Raw genomic sequence first — 22,630 nt, forward strand, 5'->3', positions numbered from 1 at the left:
GGGAAAGAAGGTGGAGCACACTTTGCATCAATCTTTGGCCCTCAGCCTCAATGACCCAGCACAGCAGGCAGCCATCTTCACAAGGCCCTTGCAGCAGTGCTGGCTGAAATCCTCAACATAACAAGGGCTGGGCTGGCCCAACCAGCTGAGTCCCGTAATTCAGAACCCCAGGGTACATGTACAGGAAGACTGCTCACTTTCTCAGGAAGACAGAGGCCTCAGTCGCTCCAGGCTCAGCCCGGGAGTCACACAGAGCACCAGACGCTGGGCCCACTGCCCAGGAACTTCTCTGAACCAAGAAGGGACAAGCCCTCAACAGCCCCCTCCCTGGGCAGGTCCAGGCCTGCTGCTATCCTGAAGAGCCCAGCATTCCCACGTGATCCGCCTCCTACCACTCCCCATCCTCCAGAAGGCAGAAACAAATGAACCCTGGGATGAGCAATGAATGCAGCAGCACATACAGGGAACAGGACACAGAAAGTTTAAGCAGAGACCCTGTGCTTTAGAATGTCTTCTTTCAGACCAGGTAAAATCAGAAGGTGACTCACAGAGGCACACCAAAGTTCCCTCGAGCCTTGCTCAAAAATCACTCTCTAGCCCTATTTAACATAACCCTACCCCCGGCCCCATATTCCCTATTCCCTTTGACTGCTTATTGTTTACAATTTTTCTAAAGCACATGTCAACTTGTAATATTCTATACAGTTCACTCTCTTGGGGGGAGAAGATCTATCTTCTTCACTAGATTGCCAGCTCTGTGAAGGTGGTATTTTTGTCTCTTTTGTTTACTGTTACATCCGCAGGGCCTAGAAGACAGTTGCTAGCTACCAGATCTCAAAGCCCTGACTGCCTAGGAACCTCCTGAGTAGCAGACCTGAACTAGGGCAGAGGGCAGGTCCATGGTTCTCCCCACCTCAGGCTTTTAGGACTCACTGACGCTTGAGGGTAGTGTGATGATGGAAACAAGAAAACTGGGGTCAGGCAGCCCTCTCTGCTAACATACTGTGCAATCTTGGGCATATTCCTTAACTTCTCTGAACCTCAGTTTCTTCATCTGTAAAATAGGAATAACAACATCTACCTCACAGAATTGTGAGACTGAAGAGATCATGTGCAAAGTAACCAGCATGATGCTCCTGGCCATCTTTTTGAAGGGTACTCTGTTATCCAGGGAGTCAGCAGTTACAACAGGCATCCCAACTATAGCATCCCATACGGGACTTGCTGGATATAAGTAACTCATTAGGGTCCTCATCCAGGTGTGGAATTACAAACTGTCCCTCCAGATTCGCCCCCAAAGGGGAAATCTTATAGCTTTAATTATTCTAAAAGATGATGAGTCTAGGATGTTCCTAGAGAATCCTTGGTTGTGGTTCTCTTTAGATACCTGGACTCCAAAGCCTTCCAAATAAGCCAGACCAAGAGACCCATTGCATCCCTGTTTCTGGGACACTTTACAAGCCCCCCACTCCAAAGGCCCGAGAAAAGACTTGGTGGTGATAACCCAGTGAATAACACAGCCACCGGTGTTAGAGCTACCAATATGCTTCTCTCTATGGACTCTAAATCCTAAATATATTTTCTCCTAGAACAAGAGGTAAGTCTCTGTGAGCTGCCACACTTACAAACCAGGTCAAAGTTGCAGTGTCTCAGCCTCCTTCCTCTCACTCACTATGGTCCAGCCATAGTGGCCACTATTCAGCTCCTCAAACAAGTAAATTTATCCCTCCTTTCCTTGGGACTTTTGTACTCAAGGTTTCCTCCACCTGGAACACTTTGACATCAGATCTTCACATGTTGATTCGTCATCACCCAGTTTTATTTTCTTCAGAACATTTAATATCATTCTCTGATATTACCTTGCTTGTTTATTTGTTAACATGCTTACTGTTTGCTTGCCCATCTTGAACCTAACCCCCACAAAAGTAGTGACCCTGTCTGTCATATTCACTACTGCATACACTGTGCCTGGAACAGTGCCTGGCCCAGAGCAGGTTTTTGACATATCTGCTGAACAAATGAATAAATGTCTCCATGAACAAACTGGAGAAGAATGAATGTCTCCAGGAACAAACTGTTTCAGGTGTGAGATCTGCACGGAAACTAAGAGAAAAGGCCCTGAGGGGGCTGACTCTTGTGAGTGCTCCTACATATGATTTACATCCATCAGGGCACCAAGTTTTAGGTATCCTCTTGCCTCAGGTTCACCCAGTCTCTCCATAGCCCCACACACTCCCTGGCAAACCCACATATAGGGCTTGCCACAGAGAGTAAAGAGGTAGCTGTGTGCTCCTTCTTACCTGATATCACAAGAACACAGTTCAGGAGGAAAAACTGTGGCTTCACATACTCCAGTCCAGTGCTTTGGAGCTAGGGATCTCAGCATAAATTCTAACAGGGGCTGAGTAAATGGAGGGCTTTCTCAGGAGAGCTGGGTTTCCCCTCCTCCCCACTAAAGCAACCAAGAGGTCTCTTTTTGGCTGCCAGATAGGGCCATTCGCCTTTCCAAGACACCTCCCACTCCAGTAGCTCCTCTTCTCATAGCACTCACCCAGGCCAGGCCCTGGCATTAGGGGTCAGGAGAAACTCCTTCTCAGAACTTATTGGATCCACAGTACCAATGGTAGCTGTGCTGGGCTAAAGCCCTGGATCCCTCTACCAAGCCAGCTAGGGAAGAGGCCTAAGTCAATTATGGATGTCTGACTAAACTGAGTTAGTTCCGAGAGGCTATCTGGGGACCAGCCTGGTCCTCTAGGGCAGTAGGGCTTAAAGTGTGACAGGTGAGGGTGGGCTTCCTGTGGGGAAAACAACAGCAAAGGGAGAACTCTGGAGAAGAGATGCGGGAGCCACTAAAACTGAGGGGTCTCTGCCCAGAGACTTCAACCTGCCTCTTCCTGACACATATCCCCCTCTACCCTACCCTCCCTGAGCTGTTTCATTTCCTTTCAGAAAACTTTGTTTTGGTTTGATATTTGCCTCTAGGCCTCTGGGAGAATTTTTCTGAGCTTTGTTTCTCTTGTTTCTAGGATACCTGAGCTACTCCTAGAGCAACAAGCTCAGTAGGAACAAGAGAGTAGGGGTGGGGGTGGGGTGAGGTTAGGATCACCAGATAAGAAGAGAAGAGAGGGAGGGAGCCTGTTTGGCTCACACAGACTTCGGTGGCTCCCAGATACCCCTGAGGTACATCAGGGAACTTTAGCACAAAGCAAAACTAAGACAACCAGAAAGAGGCCATTTGCAAAGAGAGAACTTCAAGTTTCAGGAAATCAAAAGGCTAGGGAGCAGATCGTGACCCTCTGCCCAGGACTGGCCCAAGACAAGCATACTAAGGAAATCTACCAGAGGTCACAGCGGGGAAGCTTCCATACAACACCTGGAAAGATAATGACTTGCAGGCACTTGAGCCAGGCTGGGACTTGTCCTTAGACAGAAGCACACACCCTTAGAGGCGCCAGGCCCTGGTCAGGTGCAAGTGAGGAAGAGAGAGAACAGGGCTCCATGACCCTGAGGGCAGGGACACAGGGCTCAGCAGGCCCTGAACAGCAGTCCAGGCCCTTTCCAGCCAGTCCCAGCCCCACTTCCAACAAGAAGGAACCTGGCTTTCCCAGGCAGAGGCAGGCATGAGTGGAATTCCCCTGAGGCAAGCTGCACGGGTATCGAGCAACAGAAGTCATTCATCAACTTGCTTCTGGAGAGGGAGGAGGAAACCAGCTCAGTCTCTATAGGGTAAAGCCAGTGCAGATCCCACAGTGTCCCCACCAGATATCAAATGCCAGAGAGCCACTCAGGAGAGACACTGAGCCCTGAACCTAGGGGCAGAAGTCTCCCTAGCATACAGACTGACATGTCCATAAATTGGGCTCTTGTCATTCAAACGGCAGATAGCCAGCTTAGGGAAAAAGCAGCTTTTAAAAATAAGCAGAAAGTCTACTGTTCCCCCATTTTAAAAGTAAGAGCTCTAAAGTCAGACTACTGGAGTTAGAATCACAATTCAGACACTAGCTGTGTGACCTTGAGCAAACTGTTTAACCTCTTTGAATATTAGTTTCTAAAATATGGGATGATAATAGTGTCAACCTCACAGGGCTGCTATGAGTATTAAATAATTCCCGTAAAATGCTTAACAAAGTGCCTGACACAGAACAAGTTCTCGATAAGGTAGCTTTTTTAATGCAAGATAAAACCTAAAAAATCGTACATCTGGTACAAAACCTGCACGAGTTGCTGTGAAACTCACATGGGGAATTCAGCATTCCCAAGTTGAGGATAGAAGAAGAGAGGCCTTTCCATTTTCACATTCCTGTGCCCAGCAGCAAGGAACAGAGGCTGACAGAGAGAACCAGAAGCAGGAGGGGCCCCAAGCCTCCAAAAGAAACATTTCTACAAAAGCCTAAAGAAACAATGGTCGGAGGTTTCTCATCTGTAGGAGCAGAGGAGTGAAAAGGCACAAGAGAAAAAAAAAAGAACACCAGCCCCAGAACCCCTTTTCTTCCATGGCACTGACATCTCTCAAGGTAACTAGAGTAGACAATGTTCAGAGCAGCATTATTCATAATAGCTAAAAAGTGGAAATAACCCAAATGTTCATCAACAAATGAATAAATTAAATGTGGTATATCTATACAATGGAACAGTATTCAACTACAAGAAGGAATGAAGTATTGATATCTGCTACGACATATATGAACCTTGAAATCATTATACTAAATGACAAAAGCCAGTAGCAAAAGGCCAACTATTGTATGATTCCATTTATACGAAATATCCAGAATAGGCAAATCTATAGAGACAGAATATAGATTAATAGTCGTCTAAGGCTGAGCTCTAGGGCAGAAATGGAGAGTGACTGCTAATGGGTATGGGATTTCTTTTTAGGGTGATGAAAATGCTCTAAAATTGATTGTGATGATTGCACAACTCTGTGGATATGCTAAAAAAAACACTGCAGTGTGCATTTTAAATGGGCAATTGTGTGGTATGTGAATTACATCTCAATAAAGCTGTTTTTAAAAATGACTAAAAGGTAGATATTAAAGATGTTTCTGGGAACTATATATAATATAGAGTGTCAATCTATATGTGTGAGAGTGGACGGCCAAAAAGACAGAGCCTCTACCTGGCCCTGTATCTCCATTACAAAAGTGGCACCAAAACATTAACCTGGATATATCTCCCAGAAGATACCAGAAAACCCTTGCCCACCCCAAATGGTTTAGCATGGCTACAAACCCCCATGCAATTAGACCTCTTCCAAGGCACTTACCCAGCTGGGTAGGCAACTAAACCAGATCGAGGGTCACAGGCAAGTCCTCTGCCTCCAGATACTGTTATTCCAAGCACCTTCTCCAAGGTCACCTGTTAGAGCAAGACAGAGAAGTGACATGTTATGGACAGAGTAGGGTTGGAAAGGAAGTGCTGAAGATACTCAGGACCATCCTGCACTGCTGAGTACTTTCCTGATGCCCCTGTCTTCAGGAGAACAGGCTACTGAATTCTCCAGGTTATATTCTGGCCACAGGCCCCCTAATCATACAGGTTAAAGTCAGTGTGCATCACCAGCTTTAAGAGAGCTCAATTTGCTGGTATCATGGGAAAGAAAATCAAACGGTTAAAGCTCTGCTCATGGCCATAGAGGAAAAAGCACTCCCCCAATCCAGGAAGGCTCTATTTATAAGATAAAGCCCTAGATCCCCAGACTGGGCTTTTGGGTCGATAAGACCCAGGGGAGGTCACTGATATTCGTGCCTTGGCAGGCATGAAAGAAAAGCCACTCTGATCTACCAAGGGTCAGAAGAATGTTAGGTATCAATTAGGTGACTAATAATATCCCTGATCTTTGCATTCCATCACGTTCTTCCCCTCCATCAGAGAACACCATCCCCCACCCCCACACATACACCATATGTCTGCCAGTTCATACAGACTACAAGCCTAAGAGGCAGAAACATGGCTTAATTCTGTGTTTTGCAAAGCACAGATGCTCAGAGTACTTAATTATTACTATTAAGCCACAACTCCCACAGAGATGAAAGGGAAACATGTGTAAAGTGCTCAGAGATGCTGAGAGGACATGGCCACACAAGACATTCACCATCACTCTCATCGTCACTATTGTTAACCCACATTGTCTGCAGCTCCCAGGGTGTACAGTGAACTAATTCCAAATTAGTTTACTGGTCTTTCTGCCAGATGATGCCATGTTAGATTCAGACTGCCCTGTAACCTCTTGCTTGTCACTCAACCTCACCCTCTGCTACATAAAGTCTTGCTTGTCATTCCAAGTCCAGTCTCCTCTAATATTGTCTGGACTCCCTGAACTGGCCTTCCTCAGGCATGCCCTTGGTCTTTGTTGGCTCAGAGAAAGGGGCTTCTGAATGCAGAAGGGCCATGTAACAAGCTAGACTATATTCTTCTAAGAGAGTACCAGAGGCCTCATGAGGGTCATATGAACCAGAAACACTTCATGGGCGTTCATTATCTGTGGCAGGGTGGTCTATACTTAGTCCAGGCCAGTTTCCAGCAAGGGGAAGCCCAGAATCAATTAGGGTAGTTTTAGGATCACTCCTTCTCTCTTACCGTCCCAAATGGAGAATTTAAAGTGTTCCTAGAGGGCCTGTTTAAATTCTTATCTCCAAGGACCATTTTAGTTTGAATTAGGTTGGAAAGAAATGCCCTGTGGTTGCCAAAGACCAAAATAAATCTCCTGGGACATTATAGTTAAAAACTATTTCCCAGAAAGGTCCCCAAGAGTCTTCTATGCTTCTTGGGGATGTGGATCAGGAATTCTCAGTATACTCACGGAGAGGCAGTTTAGTTCCAGGGTACCATACCAACTCATAGCCTCCTGACAAGCACCAAACTTGCCAGTTACTCTTGGGCCTATCTGAGGCACTAGTATGGGATAAACGAACGTTAGACTATTTAATACATTCTCTTTTTAAATTTTTTAATTGTTTAATTATCAAGAGAAACTATTCCTTAGCCCAAATATTCATGTTTCATAGTTCAGGAACACAGGACAGTGACAAACTTCCATGGAACTCAACCCAAAGAAATTCTTTACATTCTGAAATCATTTTATACTCAAAGATACCAGCTTTCTTCATCTCCTCAAAATCTTTCATAGAATCATTACTTCTGTAGAACTCCATGTATGCCTTCTTTCTTAGTTCAGCCACGGCAAACATAGAAAGCTGCAACTTCCAGGGATACAACGATCACTTCAACAATATAAAATTGCAGACACTTAGCCAGAAGGCCACCTATAGGAGGTTTTGTCAAAGCACTGGAAGGCATGGTAGTTTTATTCTCCTTAAAACCAAGATCCTTCTTGATGGAGAAATGGACCCTCAATACATTCTTGATAATATACCTTAACTTATGCCTTCTTCCACACTTTTTCTCGGCTTAACGACCCCCTGGCACCCAAGCACCTTTCTGAAAGGCCTGAGTACCAGGCACTGGCAGAAAGCATAAAATAACCCTGGGGAAGTATGGGGGACACTTAGTTCAGGGCACCATTCCCTATCCTGGCACTGTGCCTCTCTCTGGCTATCCCAGAGGAAGTGATGCTCGGGAACATTCCGGCTCTACCAACTGCCTACTGCAGAGAAGGAAAGGAGCCCGAAGCCACATTACCCGCATAGATGGAGAGGTCACAAAATCAAGTGCAGTGAGCTAAGAGGCTGCTCAACTCCTATTCTCTTCCAGCTAATCTGATTTCTGAAAAATCCTTTAGATTCAAATTTGCATCAATCCCTCCCTTTGCTTCGGCTTTGGTCTCAAAGAATCAGACCAGTCTATTGGTTCTCATCCTTCCTTCCCTCTGACAGGAATTTGGGAGGTGTTTTGTGGGTTGATGATCCAGTTCCACAGAGAATTCTGAAACTAGCTTGGACTTTTCAATAGTAGTCTAAAGGAGGAAGGAGACGTGAGTTACTCAGACGTTAAGACCAGTGTTTATCAAACATTTCTGACCATGACCCACAATAAGAGACACAGTTTATATTGACCCAGTATACAACACACATGTACGTGTATGCATACACATAAAACTGAAATAAAAGTTTTACAAAACAAAACTTACTCTTATTGCATGTAGCACTATATGTAATTAGTAATGTAATACTCTATTTTCTATTGTATTCTAATTCATTAAAAAATAATTCTGGTCATGACCCACTCTATTGATTTCATGACCTATGAAACAGCTGAAGCTACAGTTTGAGAAACCCTGCTACAGGCCATCTTTTTCTGCTGGGCCTGGGTTTCAGGCTCTGATCTCTGGCACCTTTGTGTTCCCCAGTTACTTTCCTCCTAGGGCTCTCAGCAGTGTGCAGACATCCGGGCTAGGGAACCCCATGGGCAGGAGTTTATCTAGGCTCAAAACTTGGCTTATTTTCAAAGGATTTATGTTTTTTGGCTTTTTCTGGCTTTCTGAGCAGCTAACCAAAGGGGAAAAAAAGGCAGTTTCCTTTGGCTCTGTGGAGGGGGAAGAGGAGGGGAAAAACATTCAGGGGCATCAGCTGGTTTTTATTTTATGTTCTAACTCAAACCAGCTTCCTGTTTGCTGGGAGGTTTTGGGCTGAGCTCCACTTTGAAAGGATCTGAGAGTTTAGAGCTCCTGCAAGGCCTCCAACATCCAGGCTTATTTTGCAAGACTCTGGCATGATGGACTTTTTAAACTGACTCTCTCCCTCTCATAACCTTCTTCATATCCTCTCTTTCCCAAATCACAGTATGGTTTCCATCTACCCTATAAAATGGAGACAAACCTGGACCCTCCCTACAAACACACCACAGGCTAAATGCACCCAGGTTCCAGCAGTTGTGTGCTGGAGCCTATTTATACTGGCTCATAAATGCTAATTGTGCACATCTTTTCCCACCTCCACATTCGGTGACAGCACAGTGGTAGTTTGAAATCACCACTGTGGGACTACTTACACCATGGAAATCAGCAAACACTACAAATCAGGGTCTTTTTTTTTCACCCTCAGAGAGCCTATAAACATTTACCAAGACACCACGAGTTAAAGCCACTATTATCTCTCATTTGGACTGTAGCTGTAAATGTTTTGGGTAGGTGTTTTGTGTTCACTCTGCTTCCGGCCTTGCCCCCTAGAGTCTTTTCCCAACGGGACAGGCCACAGTGATTCTTTTAAAATATACATGAGATCAATAATTACTCTGCTTAAAACCCTCCAATGGCTTCCCATCCCTGTTCAAATCCAAATACTTTACCCCTGTTTATAAGGCCCTAAATCACCTGGCCTCTGGCTACCTCTCTTACATCATTTCCTATACCCTCCCTCTTCCTCTCCCCTAACCACCCTGGCTGCCTTAAGCACCTGGAGCAGATTGTAGCCTCAGGTCCTCAGCATATGCTATTCCTTGGACTAAAATGCTCTTACCTCAGCTATTCACATAGCTAATTCGCTCAAGTCTTTGTGCAAAGGTCTCCTCCACAGAGAAGGCTTTCTAGACTACTTTTCTGCTTTCACTCTATACCCAAGTCATCCTGCTTTATTTTTCTTCATAGCACTTAAAGTCAGGTAGTGACCTGATATTGATTATATCTCTGTCCACATACTGATTGTCTGCCTTCTCCATCAGCATACAACCTCCTTGAGGGCAAGACCTAAATTGCTATCCCTCACTGATATACCCCTAGTGCTTTAAACAGTGCCAGGCACACAATGGGCAATGATAAAAATGTCTGATGAATAAATGAATGCACCGCAGAGGCTTCAGAAACAGTGAAAAAGCAGACATGAGAAGCCCAGGAAAACTGGGGTATTTCAGGCCAGTAGAGCTGCTCTCTCCAAAGTACTTAAAACTTGTGACAGAAAGACCACATCCAGACAAAGGTCAAGCACAAACGGAGCTTAATGGTACAGGTAACATTTTGTTTCTTAAGTTGATGATGGACACACAATTGTTCAATCTAATATTTCCCATGTCTTTATGGTATGTATTAAATATTACACAGTAAATGTTAAAAAGAGAAAAAAACTTTGGTCCAGGATGTGGTGTGGGGCTCAGTATCTCATGAGCAACATCCTCCTATAAATCACATCTCTGACTTGTCTCTCTATCCTCAAGCCATTTCATTGACATTCACTGATTCAGCAATGTGAGGGAAAACGGTATCAAGAACTCAAAAAATATGTGTTTTTATTTGATTTAAGTTTCTCATTTAAGTGCTCATAAAGCTGCACATTTTTATGATGCTCTAACATGCCACTCCCAGTGAAAGCTCTCAAGAACCACTGGATACACAATCCTTCTTCTGACTGCTAAGCATGGCAGCAGGTGATGAGATGGGGCAGCCTCAGCCCAGATCCCTGAGTAACTCTGATGAACAGAGCCCCTGTGCTGACTCACACAATATAAGCATGAACAAGAAATAAATTAGCCGTAAAGTCTGAGAGATGTCCAGGTGATTTGTTACCACAGCATGACCTAGCCCAGCAATTTTCACCCCTTTTGGTCTCTTACACTCTGGCTTCTTTCTTCTCTTGGTACACTCTTAGAAGTTATCAAGGACCCCGAAGAGCTTTTGTTTATACAGGTTACATTTATCAATATTTACTATACTAGAAATTGCAATGGAAATACTTAAATATATTTGTTAATTCACTTAAAAATAGCAATAAATTCACTACATGTTAACAGAACACTTTTACACTTCTATTGAAAATAACTGTTTTCCAAAACAAAAAAAAAATTTTAGTGAGAAGAGTGGCACTGTTTAATATTTTAGATAATATCGTATCTGCATCTGTATTCAATCTGTTGTGATATTATTCTAGTTGAAGATAAAGAAAATGTGGCCTCATTTGGATATGTAAGTGGAAAAGGGGTGATCTCATACATCCCCTGAAAGGATTTTGGGAATGCCAGGGGTTCTCAGACTACACTTTGAGAACCAATGACCTAGCCCCTCCTGAATACTACAGCATCTTTCCACATAAGGAAGCAAGCCCACTAGTGTGAGAGTTCTGGCCTCAAGCATCATTTGAAAAAACTGAGGCAGGGAAGAGGCCCTCTGAGAAAATAGCTATCCTCAAAGCCTGGGATAAGGCCCAAAATTCTGACAAGAACTTCAGGTCCAAACCCTCATGATCTAAATGCCAATGAAACATAGCCCAAAAGACACACTAGTCCAGGTATCTGATTATGGCCAGTGACTCTGGACACACTGCTACAGGCAGCTAGCATCCATAGTTCTAAGAACATTGCTTCATGTACAAGTGAACTGAGAACACTCACTCTGTACACTACGTGATCTCCACATCTAAAATACAGCAGGAAGAATAGTCGAGTTGTGGCTCAGCCTTTGCTTTGGCAGGTGGAGAGTGCTGAGATGGAGGAAAGCCTATACCAACCTGAAAGAAGGTGTCAGCTTTCCCTAGAAGCAAGGCTGTAGCAGAGCAGAATTACTACAGGTATACTGTAAAGGAAGGTCTAAATACCCACCACTCCCAGCATGCACTAGGCAGGGCAGTATTATATCCTCTTGAAAGAAAGAAGGAAGGCAAAATCATCCCTCACTATAATGAGAAAAAGGGATAACTTCATAATGGCCTATTCCCAAAAGAGAAAGAAAGAGTAAAGCCAACTGTTTAAGTGCTCTTCTGGCTCTCATTAAAGGAGATGGAAAAAACAGGTGGTGCAGAGGTGATAGATAGGATGACTCATTCATACTAGAAGGAGCATTATTTTCCAACATGAAGATCGCAGCCTATTAATGGGACTTGAAATTGATTTAGTGGGTAATGAATAAATTTAACAAAAATAGAAATCATGGCATGTAGTAAGGGTATTGATCATGAAACTTTTGTTTCAGGGGTGTGTGTGTGTGTGTTTGTGTACTGGGTCATAATGTAAAATGTATTTCTTAAAAAAAGTTTGAAAGCCACTGGGAAGCTATGGGAGGTTCTAAGGTGAGGAATACACAGACACTACTCTCTACACTCAAAATCCATTTGGAAAGATGAATAATATATTACAAAGCAATCCAGTATGTGACAAGGGTCATGAGAAAGATATAAAGTACTCAAAGAGGAGGAAGAGAGATGACTTCCGCACAGGATCAGGAAAGGGAAACAACAAAGTTTTCTTGGAAGACGAGATGGCATCTGGCCTGGGCCTCGCAGTGAGGATAGGATTTTGACAGGTGGACATACAGAGAGAAGGAATTCTCAGTAGGAGCTGCATGACCAAAAGTCTGGCAGAATAAAAGAGCAAGTGAGCAATGGTGAAAGCAAAGATTGTGTAGGAGATTAAGTCAGGAGAAGTAGGCTGCAACCAGACCAGAAAGGTCTTGAATGTCAAACTAAGTGGAGGTCATCTGTAGGCCTGGGAAGCCATTAAAGGGTTTTGAACCAGAGCCACAAATCAAAGCTATGTTTTGATGATGACATATATAAGACATACAAGACAGGCAAAGACCCCAATTAGGAGGCTGTTACAACAGTTCAGGTGAGAAGTAATGAGGATCTACACCAGCATGAAGACAGTGGGAGTAGAAAAGAAATGATGGATTCAAAAGTGAGAAAGCAAAGAGAAATGACAAGACTGGGCACAGTACAGCTCTGGAGGAAAAAGGCAGAAAACTCAAATTTTGAATCTCAGAGATAGGCAATAAGATAATACCATAAAAAGAAATGGTGCCATGATCAGAAAGAGGACCTAGGTCTGGATATAGAAGGAAGGATGGAAGCCAATGAATGAAGTCTGTTTTAGAAATGTTAAATCTAAGGTGCTTCAGAGATATTTAGTAGGAAACACAGAACATTTAATTTAGCAACATAAACAAGGAATTAATACTTGGGAGAGAGGTAAGGACTAGAAATAGATATCTGAGGATTATTTACATGGATGTGAAAATCACCACTGAAAGTATAATGAGATAGGAGAAGACGGAGGGAAGGGAGAGAGAGGCTGAAGACAGAACTGTAGGGAATATCTATTTTTAGAGTATAGAGAAGATGAGGTGCCAGGCAGTTAGAAAGGGAGGAGGAGAACTAGGAAGCCAGTGAAGGGTAGAGTTCCCAGAAGGGATGGGTAGTTGCAGTAAGTGCTAAAAAGTGAAGTAGACAAGGACTCTCCAGAGTCCAGAGCCATCTGCAACATAGGTGGCCCAGCAGTCCCAAACCCCTAAAACAAGATCCCAGAGACCATGGGCAGGGCCTTCCAAGCTCTTCTGGTCTCTCGCTCTCTTTAGTCCCTAGAACTGATCAGTCCACAAGCTAGAAGATAGGCACAAGCCAATGAAAGATCCAGTTTGTAGAGCCAAGACAATGGCATTGCTAAAGAAGATCTGACTTGGGCCTGTGGCATAAATGGTTTAGATCTGCTCTTCCTTTCTTAGTGTGAGGGGCCACTACAGGGAGTCTGCAATAGCAAGGGAGCAGCTGCTCCCTTGAGAGAGAGAACTAAGAGACCAGAGCCACAAAAGGCCAGGGTCATTTAGGATTTAGCTGACCTCAAACTGGTAAAGGAAACCCCAGCAACTGGGAGGAAGCCGATCTCTGTTTTTGTTGCCATGTTTTGTTGCCACCAGTTTTCCTTCCCCTTCTCCCTTTCTCCATTTCTCAATCCCACTCAATGCAAGTTATAAATACCTGAGTCATTCCAGCCAAACCATGGGCTTGCTATTTCTATAAACAAGCATATCACAAACCTGTCCAAGGCAGAGCACTCTCCGCCTTTCCCTCCCTTCCTACAGATTAAGAATAACTATCCTTTCTTGCCCACACACTATACTCTAATCTCACAAAGCAAATTCTCCACCAGATTCTGAGAATTGACACTTACACAAAAGCCACAGAAGCCCAAAGCCAGCAGGTTTTTTGCACAGACTTAGCCAGCTGGGCAGAGACCCAGTGACTGGCCTGAGGAGGGGTGCGGAGGAGGTGGCTATCATGCCCAAGCTCATTCACTCCTGCTCTTTCAGACTCCAAAGTGCCATCTGGTCAGAGGCAGGAAGAGATACAATGGACACTCCAAGAGTGAAGAACAGACCTTGCCTCTCTGCTCTGCTCCTGGTCTCAATCCCATCTGGCTGACTTACAGTTTTACTGTCTTGAAGGCTCCCAGAAACAAGTAACTTCCAATATGACAGAACAACCAGGCTCCCTTAGAGTTCAGAATTAGTTGGAATTGAGCCAATTCTCTGGTGCTGAGATTAAAATAGCTTCAGCTTCTAAGGAAGGTAAATCTGCCACTGCCCAGGAGGTGACCTTAGAGATCCTCTAGCCATAAGCCCCTGGAAACTAGAGAACAAATGTTCCCAATCCTGGCCTATCAACAGAACTACTCAGAGAACTTAACAATTTTTTCTCAGATATCAGTCCCATCCTATCCCATCCGGGCCTCAAAAGATTCTCAATCAACAGATATGAAGTGGAGTTCAAGAATCTGTATATTAAAGCTCTCCAGGTGGTTCTCATGATTAATCAGGTGGGGAACTATTAAATTAATGCAGTTTCCTTTTTGTTTCCAAATTTAAGCCATTCTTGGGACTAAGGAGAAAACAATGTTCCTAGTATTCTTACAAGAATACCCAGATCTATATATAAGGTAAAGGGTCTTAGGCAGAGAGAAGAGCTACAGCTATAACAGCTACCATTTACTGAATGTGTATGTACTCTCTGCCAAGAACTGTGCTAAGCACTTTACAAGATTATCTCATTGAATACTCTTGACAACTTTATGAAAGACTAGTATTATCTCCATTTTACAGATGAAGGAGTCAGATAAGTAGGGAGTGGAAGAACCAGGATTTAGACCCGGCTCTGTCTGCTTCCAGAAACCATGGCTACCTGAGGAGGGAGTTCAGTTCAGGTTCTGTAAAACCAACAAAATGTTGCAGTTTCTTGAAAGAGCACATGGGAAAGTCACCGTGCCCTTATGGAAGCAATAGAGACAGATCTGAGAACCAAGGTAGAAAGTGGAGGGCACAAGATGAAGTAGAGGGCCAAGAGAGTCCTCTCCTGGTAGCTTTAATGTTTTTTAAAACGTTAGCAGGCCTTATCAGTAGCTAATATGGGTCTGAAAAATGGTTGACCTCTCTTCAATGAGATGACTTCAGAGAAAGAGGAATGGAGTGTCTTCCAATACCAGAGTATCCCACATGGTCAGAGCTTGCCCATGTCCAGCCAGTGCTAGAACCAGTCAACATGAACAGCTGACACCATTTACAAGGCAACTGACATTACAGTGTCAGAAGCCGGAGAATCTGAATTTCTACGCAGATGGAGGGCATCGGACCTCAGACCAGAAGGGAAGGGAATAAGGGGGCCTCCAGTTAAAGCAATCAACGATAATACAACCATCGGAATGTGTTCAAGTCTAAAGAACAGCTTTAACAACGCAGTGCCTTGTACAGAGAAGGCACTTCTACCCTCCCTTTCTCTCCAGTTATCTGCAGGGCAAGGATAGGAGATATCTCAATTTAAGCAACCAGAATAAGGGGAAAATTTTTCTTACTCTCTACAGCAAGACCAGAACCACAAACAAAGCTATATGAGCTAAAAGTCTGATCATTAAAAAGGGTCTAATTCCTCCTTATTCACCAATTCAACATGTCTGAGTTTTCTTAATCTTTTGGTTTACAAATTTTGTAACCAGGGAGAATACTAATTGTTCCTTATCTGGACAAAGAGTGTAAAGTCAGTGTGTGCTCTGAAACAAAAAGAGGAGTAGGGAGGATTCTTGGTGCCCCTGAAATCATGTGAATTCTTATAGCAGCATTTAATTTGCATCATTCACATGGCATGTGATACTTAGTACTTTGAACAGAAGTTCTTTAAGGATCTGTCTTATCTCTCTTACTAGTCTATAATCTCTCCTGGAAGGCAGAGACCATGTCTCATACAACTCTATGCATATAGCACATGGCACAGTATTTAATAGATATTTACTGAATCCATTTTTAAAATATTAAAACTATTTGTGAATTTTTAGTTCATCTTAATTAGTAAATTCATTAACCTCCTAGAGAATTTTCTGTCTTCAGAGTCAGCCCTAGAAGTTGGAGCAGGAAGCAGGATTTTGATGTCTTTCCAGAAAGAAAGGGGAAGGCCTAAATGGAATAATCCATGTGCCTTAAATGATTATAAACAAAACAGTTTATCCCTGACTTTAGTAAATACATGCAGGCCTGGCTCTTCACAAATCTGACAAATTATAATTAAAGAATAAGTCCAAAAAGGTTAGAGATAACTTTTTTTATAAAAGTGACAATACTATTGTTTAAAAAAAGCTTTATCTGTCCTTTATATATAGCAATGAGAAGTTATTCTGGATGTTGAAATTATGAATGACTTGTTTTCTTTGTTATGCTTCTCTACATTACTTGTGTAAAAAATCTTTTCAGAAAGCACATGTACTTCAGAAAGTAACAAAAAATATTTTATTTACCAAATTATATGTCTAACCACTATGCTGTATATCTGAAACTAATATAAAATAGAAAAATTTTTAAAAAGAAATGAATTATCTTAGATTTAACAAATTAATGATGACTTCATGAGAAAATATTTTACATCCTATTATTGCTAAAAGTTTACTATATTTTTCAATAACATTTGTGTATAACTGCTTTAATAAAATGAGTATGCAGATTTTAAAATTTAAACATTTTGATTTAATTATGAGATGCGCAAGTTTAAATTGAAGACTTTTATCTTTATTGTTTTTCTCTATTTACAAAAATAATACAGACTCATTGTAAAAAATTCCAAAATTACAGAAATATAGAAATGTAGAGAGTGAATGTCTACCATAATTTACTATCCCTCTCTGAAGTAACCAGTATTAACAATAGTTTGGTATTTATAGCCCCACATTTTTTTCTATGCATATACTAACATGTATGATTTAACAAAAATATACACAATCATGAACATAAAAAACTGTTATACAGTTTATTTTTTGTCACTTAATATATCTTGCATACTCTTTAATGTCAGTACATATGGATTGACCTCATTCTTTTTAGCAAGAACAAAGTACTTCATTTTATAAATGTACACCAATCCCCTATTGATGGCTACTTGGATGATTTCACAGATTTCACTATTATAAATAACACCAAAAAAAATCAGTTATATATACTTTTCTGTGGCATGACTGTTTGCAGAGATTAAGATCCTTGAATTATAACTGGAAGATCAAAAGATATGAATATACACATTTTTCTCTAATGAACACTACCAAATTGTCCTTTTAAGAAGTTTCCACCAATATTGTAAGGGCATGAGTGCACTTATTTCCCCACATCTTCACATATATTTTAAGAAAAACTTATTTAAGTATATTAATTTACTCTCATCATAATATTAGAAGCTTAAAACAATGGGTTATAAAATTAACGTATTTTCACTCTGCTTTAAATGTTTAGTCTGAAAAGAAGCTCTAGGACTAATTCACTTCGCAAATTATTTCTCAATAGAAATGAATTAGCCTCAAAAGAAGAAAAAAGTTATTTCTATTCCTAGAGAAGCTACTGCTATTAAAAAGCATGCTCATCACTCCAGTGATTTCTAATTAGACACAGTAAATTAGGATCCACCATCCCATCCCTGGTTCACTGGTTTGATTTTTTTAATTCCCAAAACTTATATCCATAGCCCCGAAATAAATTACACAACAGTTAGTATCAAAAAGAATATTTGCTAAGCCTTCCTTTTGGTAATTAAAGTATTGTTGATAGAAGCTAGAATACTGGCAAGAAAAAGGTACTGAAGATAGGTCACAATAAAAAGCTGCAGGGAAGATGATTAAATGTTGGAACAGAGGAGGCTGAACATGCAAAAAAGGACTTCTCACTAACTGAAACTTGAAGAAATAAAATCTTGCCAAGTACAAATTAGAAGAAATTACTGGGTATTCTAGAAATCTATGGACTGAGTAATTTAGAAATCTATGGATTCTGAAATAATATTAGCAACCCCTTAAAAACTGTAAACTTATTTAAACCTTACAATGTGCTTTCACACTCATGAAATCTCATGTAATCCTCACAACAGCCCTGGAAAAAAGCCATTAGTATTCCAATTTTACAAATGAGAAGTGAGAGAGCTGTCCCCCTACCCTCTACCCTATCCCAACACACACATGCCTGGATACTCAAAGTATGGCCCAAGGAAGAGCAGCATGGACATCACTTGAGAAATTTGTAGAAATGCAGAGTCCTGGGATGGAGCTGAATCTGAATCTGAGTCTCCAAGACCACTGTCTCTCTCCTCCACCCACTAATCTGTCTGCACATTAACTCTTAGAAGCCCTGTCCACTAGCCAGCTCTGGGTTTGCTATGATGTCAAGTCTGCGGTGGGGCCTCACAAGAGAGACCAAAGCAGCCTGGGGAAGGAAGGATATCATAAGGAGGAAGGACAAGTTTAGAAAAGTCAGCAGCAAGTTATAATATCATATGAAACAGTGTGCAAAGATACTGTTTTCCTAAAAAGAAGCTGACCAATGAGTGTCAGGGCAATGTTGGTAGGCTTGTAGGCAACCTGTTGCATGTTGAATCCTTATAAGCAAGCTGCTTACTTTTCTCCAAGACAGCAACTAAGAAGTGGCAAGGGTCAGGGTTTCTGAGCATGCTCTGAGCTCCTCCCCCATCATCACAAACTGTCTGTGGGCTGCCCTCAACCCAATCCACCTGGCTTGGGGCTTCCTCTCTTCCGGACTAGCTGGGCCAGCTACAGGAACATGTGCATTAAGATTCCATGCTTTTGTACCCATATATTATCATGTTGCCTATCTGATGAAAGAAATCAAAATACAGGTATCCCCCACTTTTTCAAAGTTTCTTCTATACCACTTCAATTTTACAAAAGACCTACATTAGTACCTGTTTTCATTAACTGGAAGAAATCCTAAGAGGACTTTCACTTTTACAAAGAAAAATAGGTAAAAAGTGAAAATAGCATTCAGTATTTGTTTTGCAGTGAGCTGTTATAAAGGCAGCATACACCCTCAGTAGTGAGAGTGGCACTGCTTTTACTATATGTTAGTGTTATTTAGAGTTTTATGTGTTATTTGGTATGACCTGGTAGGCTATTTTTCGGATCTGCGAATATTCGAAAAATTTTCCATATAAATCAATGGTAATCGCTTCTTTGCTTTATGCCATTTTGGCTTACAAAAGGTTTCATAGGAACGCTCTACTTTCAGGTAGTGAGGGGAACCCATAATACAAATTTGAGATCAGGTAAGGAGGTAAGGCACTTGCTCAAGGAACTTAGAAACCCTGAAGCCCACCCAGCCAAACAGAGTCAGTTGGGCAAATGACCTCAATTTTGCTCATATTCATGTTCACTGAACCCCAACTGTCACTGACATCAGATCCAGTTTTTTTTCCCCAGAGAAAATAGGCATTTTAACTCAGCAACTCTTCACAGCGCCAAAGACAAAGTCTGGCGTGGGTAGGGACAGCTACAGAGATAAAGAAGTAAAAAGGGAGAAATCTGGGGCAGGCAGCACTAGCAAGCAGTCAGGGGTGTGAGTTACACAAATGACTGCTAAGAGCAAAACAGTTGAAAACCCATGATACTCACACACAAATATAGCCAAACGATCTGCTGGTCTCCACATCCCCACCTCGCCCCAGCCCCAAGAGAGAAACAGTAACCGCTTGTGGCTTATGGTCATCTGGAACCATGCAGCTGCACCCTGTCAACCTGAAATTCACATACCTAATGGTACCACGGGGAGAGAAATAGAGATACCAATTCAGGAAATCTGGAGTTGTGGGTGGGAAGACTAGCAAGGATGTAGGACAAGGGTTACTGAATGATGGCTCTAAAACAACTGTCTGTGAAATTCATTAAATTAACTTTTATGGGGAATGTTGGGAGAAAAGTATATTTTTTAAAGTATGGCCTTTTTCTGAGCTGAATGCAGGATGTGCCTTTTGTCTATAGCAATACTGGACATATTTCTGAACTCAGTGCATGTTTTGCACATAAAACTTCCTGAGAGAACAGAATAAAAATTAAGTGTGGGCTTTGTAGTTAAGACCGCAGAGGTTTGAATCCCAGCTCAGCCACCTACTGGCTATGTAACCACCAGCTACTCACCTAACATCTCTTAACTTCGGTTTCCTTGTCTACAGAACAAGGATAGTAATATTTATAGTAGAGTGGTATAAAACTTGAATGAGATAACATATGTAAAATATTTAACACAGTATCTAGCAAAACTCAATGAATGTTAGTCATTATTACCACTACAAATATTATTATTTCTAGCATTATTGGGAAAGTAAGATAAGGACAGGAAGCACTAACGACAAAGGTTGGAAGCGGGTAGGTAGTTCCACTAAGCATATTGCCTGAAAATGTTGATTGGCACAAATCTATAATGGATGGGAAAAGAAGAAACTTGAAAAACACAAGGACGAATAGTTAATAGATAATAGTTAATAGTTAATAGATCAAGTCCTTGGGTATTTTCATTTTTAAAAATAAAATCATTTTAATTACATAAGATGTCATCCTCACCCACCTTGACAATACCATTAGCATTACATCCTTCAGAAACTACCAACACCTTGGCAGTATTCTATTTGGGTAGTGTTTACATGGGCAATCCTTTTATAATTATTTGCAATTCAATATTATATTATTACATTTCATAAACTTTTCTATGTCTTTATATTTCATAATTTATTTTGAAGTTTTGCTGTTTTAAGTGCCAGCACCTTTAATGGGGTCAGCGAAACTTATGGGGAAATGACCAGAAGTGCCACTAAAAGAACACAGATCTCAAAGACTGATAAGAAGTATGAAAGGAAGTTAGAAATTGTAGTGAGCTCGGCATGAATGAGAAGCAATGTTCAAATCCAGCAGAACCTGTGAAACTCCCTTCTCAGGATCTCTCCAAAAGAGGATTTGACAAAGTGAAAGAAAAATCAGCCATGTAGTTTCACAAAGGGTTGTTCCAAGTTCTTCAAGTAAATTTAAATCTCAACTATGAGTAACGGGGCAAGGAAGGGAAAACATCTTTAGCCAGTTTTAGGGGGAGAGATAGGTATATAAAATTAAATGTCTAGTCTTTTTTTAAAAAGATTATTTTACAGGCTAGAGAAGCAACAAAAAAAAAAAGCATTACAAATATTCTCTGTGATAAAATAAGAGAAGGTGGAATTTACTCCTAAAAGTCTAAGAGGAAATATCCATACTGTGAACTCATTCTTCTATAAGCATCTTCAAAATCAGAGGAAAATGCTGTAGCTAATTAAGAAGCACTGTGCACTTGCTGATATAACTACTGGGAGGAAGGAAACCAAGACTTGGAAAATCTGAACACTCGAAAATACCAACCCTAAAGATCCACACTGTCCAGAGTCTGTCATTCTCACTTTATTTCTTGCCCTCCCCACAACATTTTTTTTTTTAATTTTAAGAGGTAACAGAAGTTAAAAGTAAAACCCACATTATGGATTTGATTCAGTAAACTTCCAAGCACGTGGGCAGTTCTCATTCCACACCTCTACTGAGAACTATTGTAAAGGAAGCTGACAGAAAACCTGGCCTTGTCCTACACTAAACAATGGAGCTCAGAGGACAGGCTTAACTTGTAGCAATGGGAATATGATGTATAATATAACAAATCCTACTGAGAACACTAGTTTTGTTTTGTTTTTTTTCTTACCAACACTACAGTCAGGACATGAAGTAAAAACAACAGATACTCTGAGAACTACAGACAGACCATGTTCAGAGAAGCTTAGTTTGAATAAACATCATCCCAAATTTCAAGCCCTACACTGTTTTCCAAACAAAGGGACGATGATAACAGTCATAAGCCTAACTTTAGACTTGGGGGTGACAGAAAGGTTACAGAGGTCAGGCTGAAGTGTCTCTTCTATCAATGTTTCCTTTAGTCGAGAAATGAAAACACATAGATGACAAATGGATGAGAGAAATGAAGTCAGAGAAATACCAATGGCCTCAAAGACATTCAGAATACTGGCAGGAAATAATAGTGACTCAAATTGATCCAACGGGGGAAACTTGCCCTAAACTGCAAGCTGAGAGAGGGAAAAGAAATTTGGAAAGCAGCAGTACTGTTAGACTCTGAAATGAGTTACGCCAAGTAAATGAGGGAAGGATTGCAAGATAACTTAGAGCCTGAAGAGGATGGGGTATTTTAGACAGCAAAGGAAGAGGTGTTGAGCTGGGGAGAGAAGACTCCTCTCTCCAGTGAGAATCACTTTGAAGGCTGAGGGTAGCTGCAGGTACCAGAAGAAGAAATGAAATGGAGATCAAAGAAGCAAAAGCAGGACAAACACATCACACTTTTCATTGTACACCACTTGTTCTGAGGATATTAAGACACTTCACAAGCCTTAACTGAAGAATACATCAGAGACAGAAAACTCAACAAGAACCTCCCAAGTTCACTCACAAAGGCCAATAAAGGCCAAGACTGCTGGCCACAGGAGCCTCTACTCTTGGTCACCTATTCTAGGTGGGAAGCCCAGGGAGTATATATTAAACACTAAAAACTCTTGGTTCCTACGAGTCCCAGTGGAAGTGGGTAGTGGAATGGTGACATAAAAAACAGTCCAGGATGCAGAGATATTATCATAAAGTTTCCTACTCCTGC

The 22,630-nt window shown here is 41.6% G+C and overlaps 1 protein-coding gene across 1 annotated transcript in view; it reads right to left on the reverse strand.

Moving 5' to 3' along the window:
* MAPKBP1 (mitogen-activated protein kinase binding protein 1) overlaps positions 1 to 22,630 on the reverse strand; it is a 51,188-nt gene that overhangs the window by 21,531 nt on the left and 7,027 nt on the right. The window contains exon 3 of the mRNA XM_006920466.3: positions 5,264 to 5,355. Coding sequence (XP_006920528.1) covers positions 5,264 to 5,355 — 92 coding nt within the window. The remainder of the gene's footprint in view (positions 1 to 5,263; positions 5,356 to 22,630) is intronic.

The sequence above is a fragment of the Pteropus alecto genome, unplaced genomic scaffold (assembly GCF_000325575.1).
Source record: "Pteropus alecto unplaced genomic scaffold, ASM32557v1 scaffold86, whole genome shotgun sequence".
NCBI lineage: Eukaryota > Metazoa > Chordata > Mammalia > Chiroptera > Pteropodidae > Pteropus > Pteropus alecto.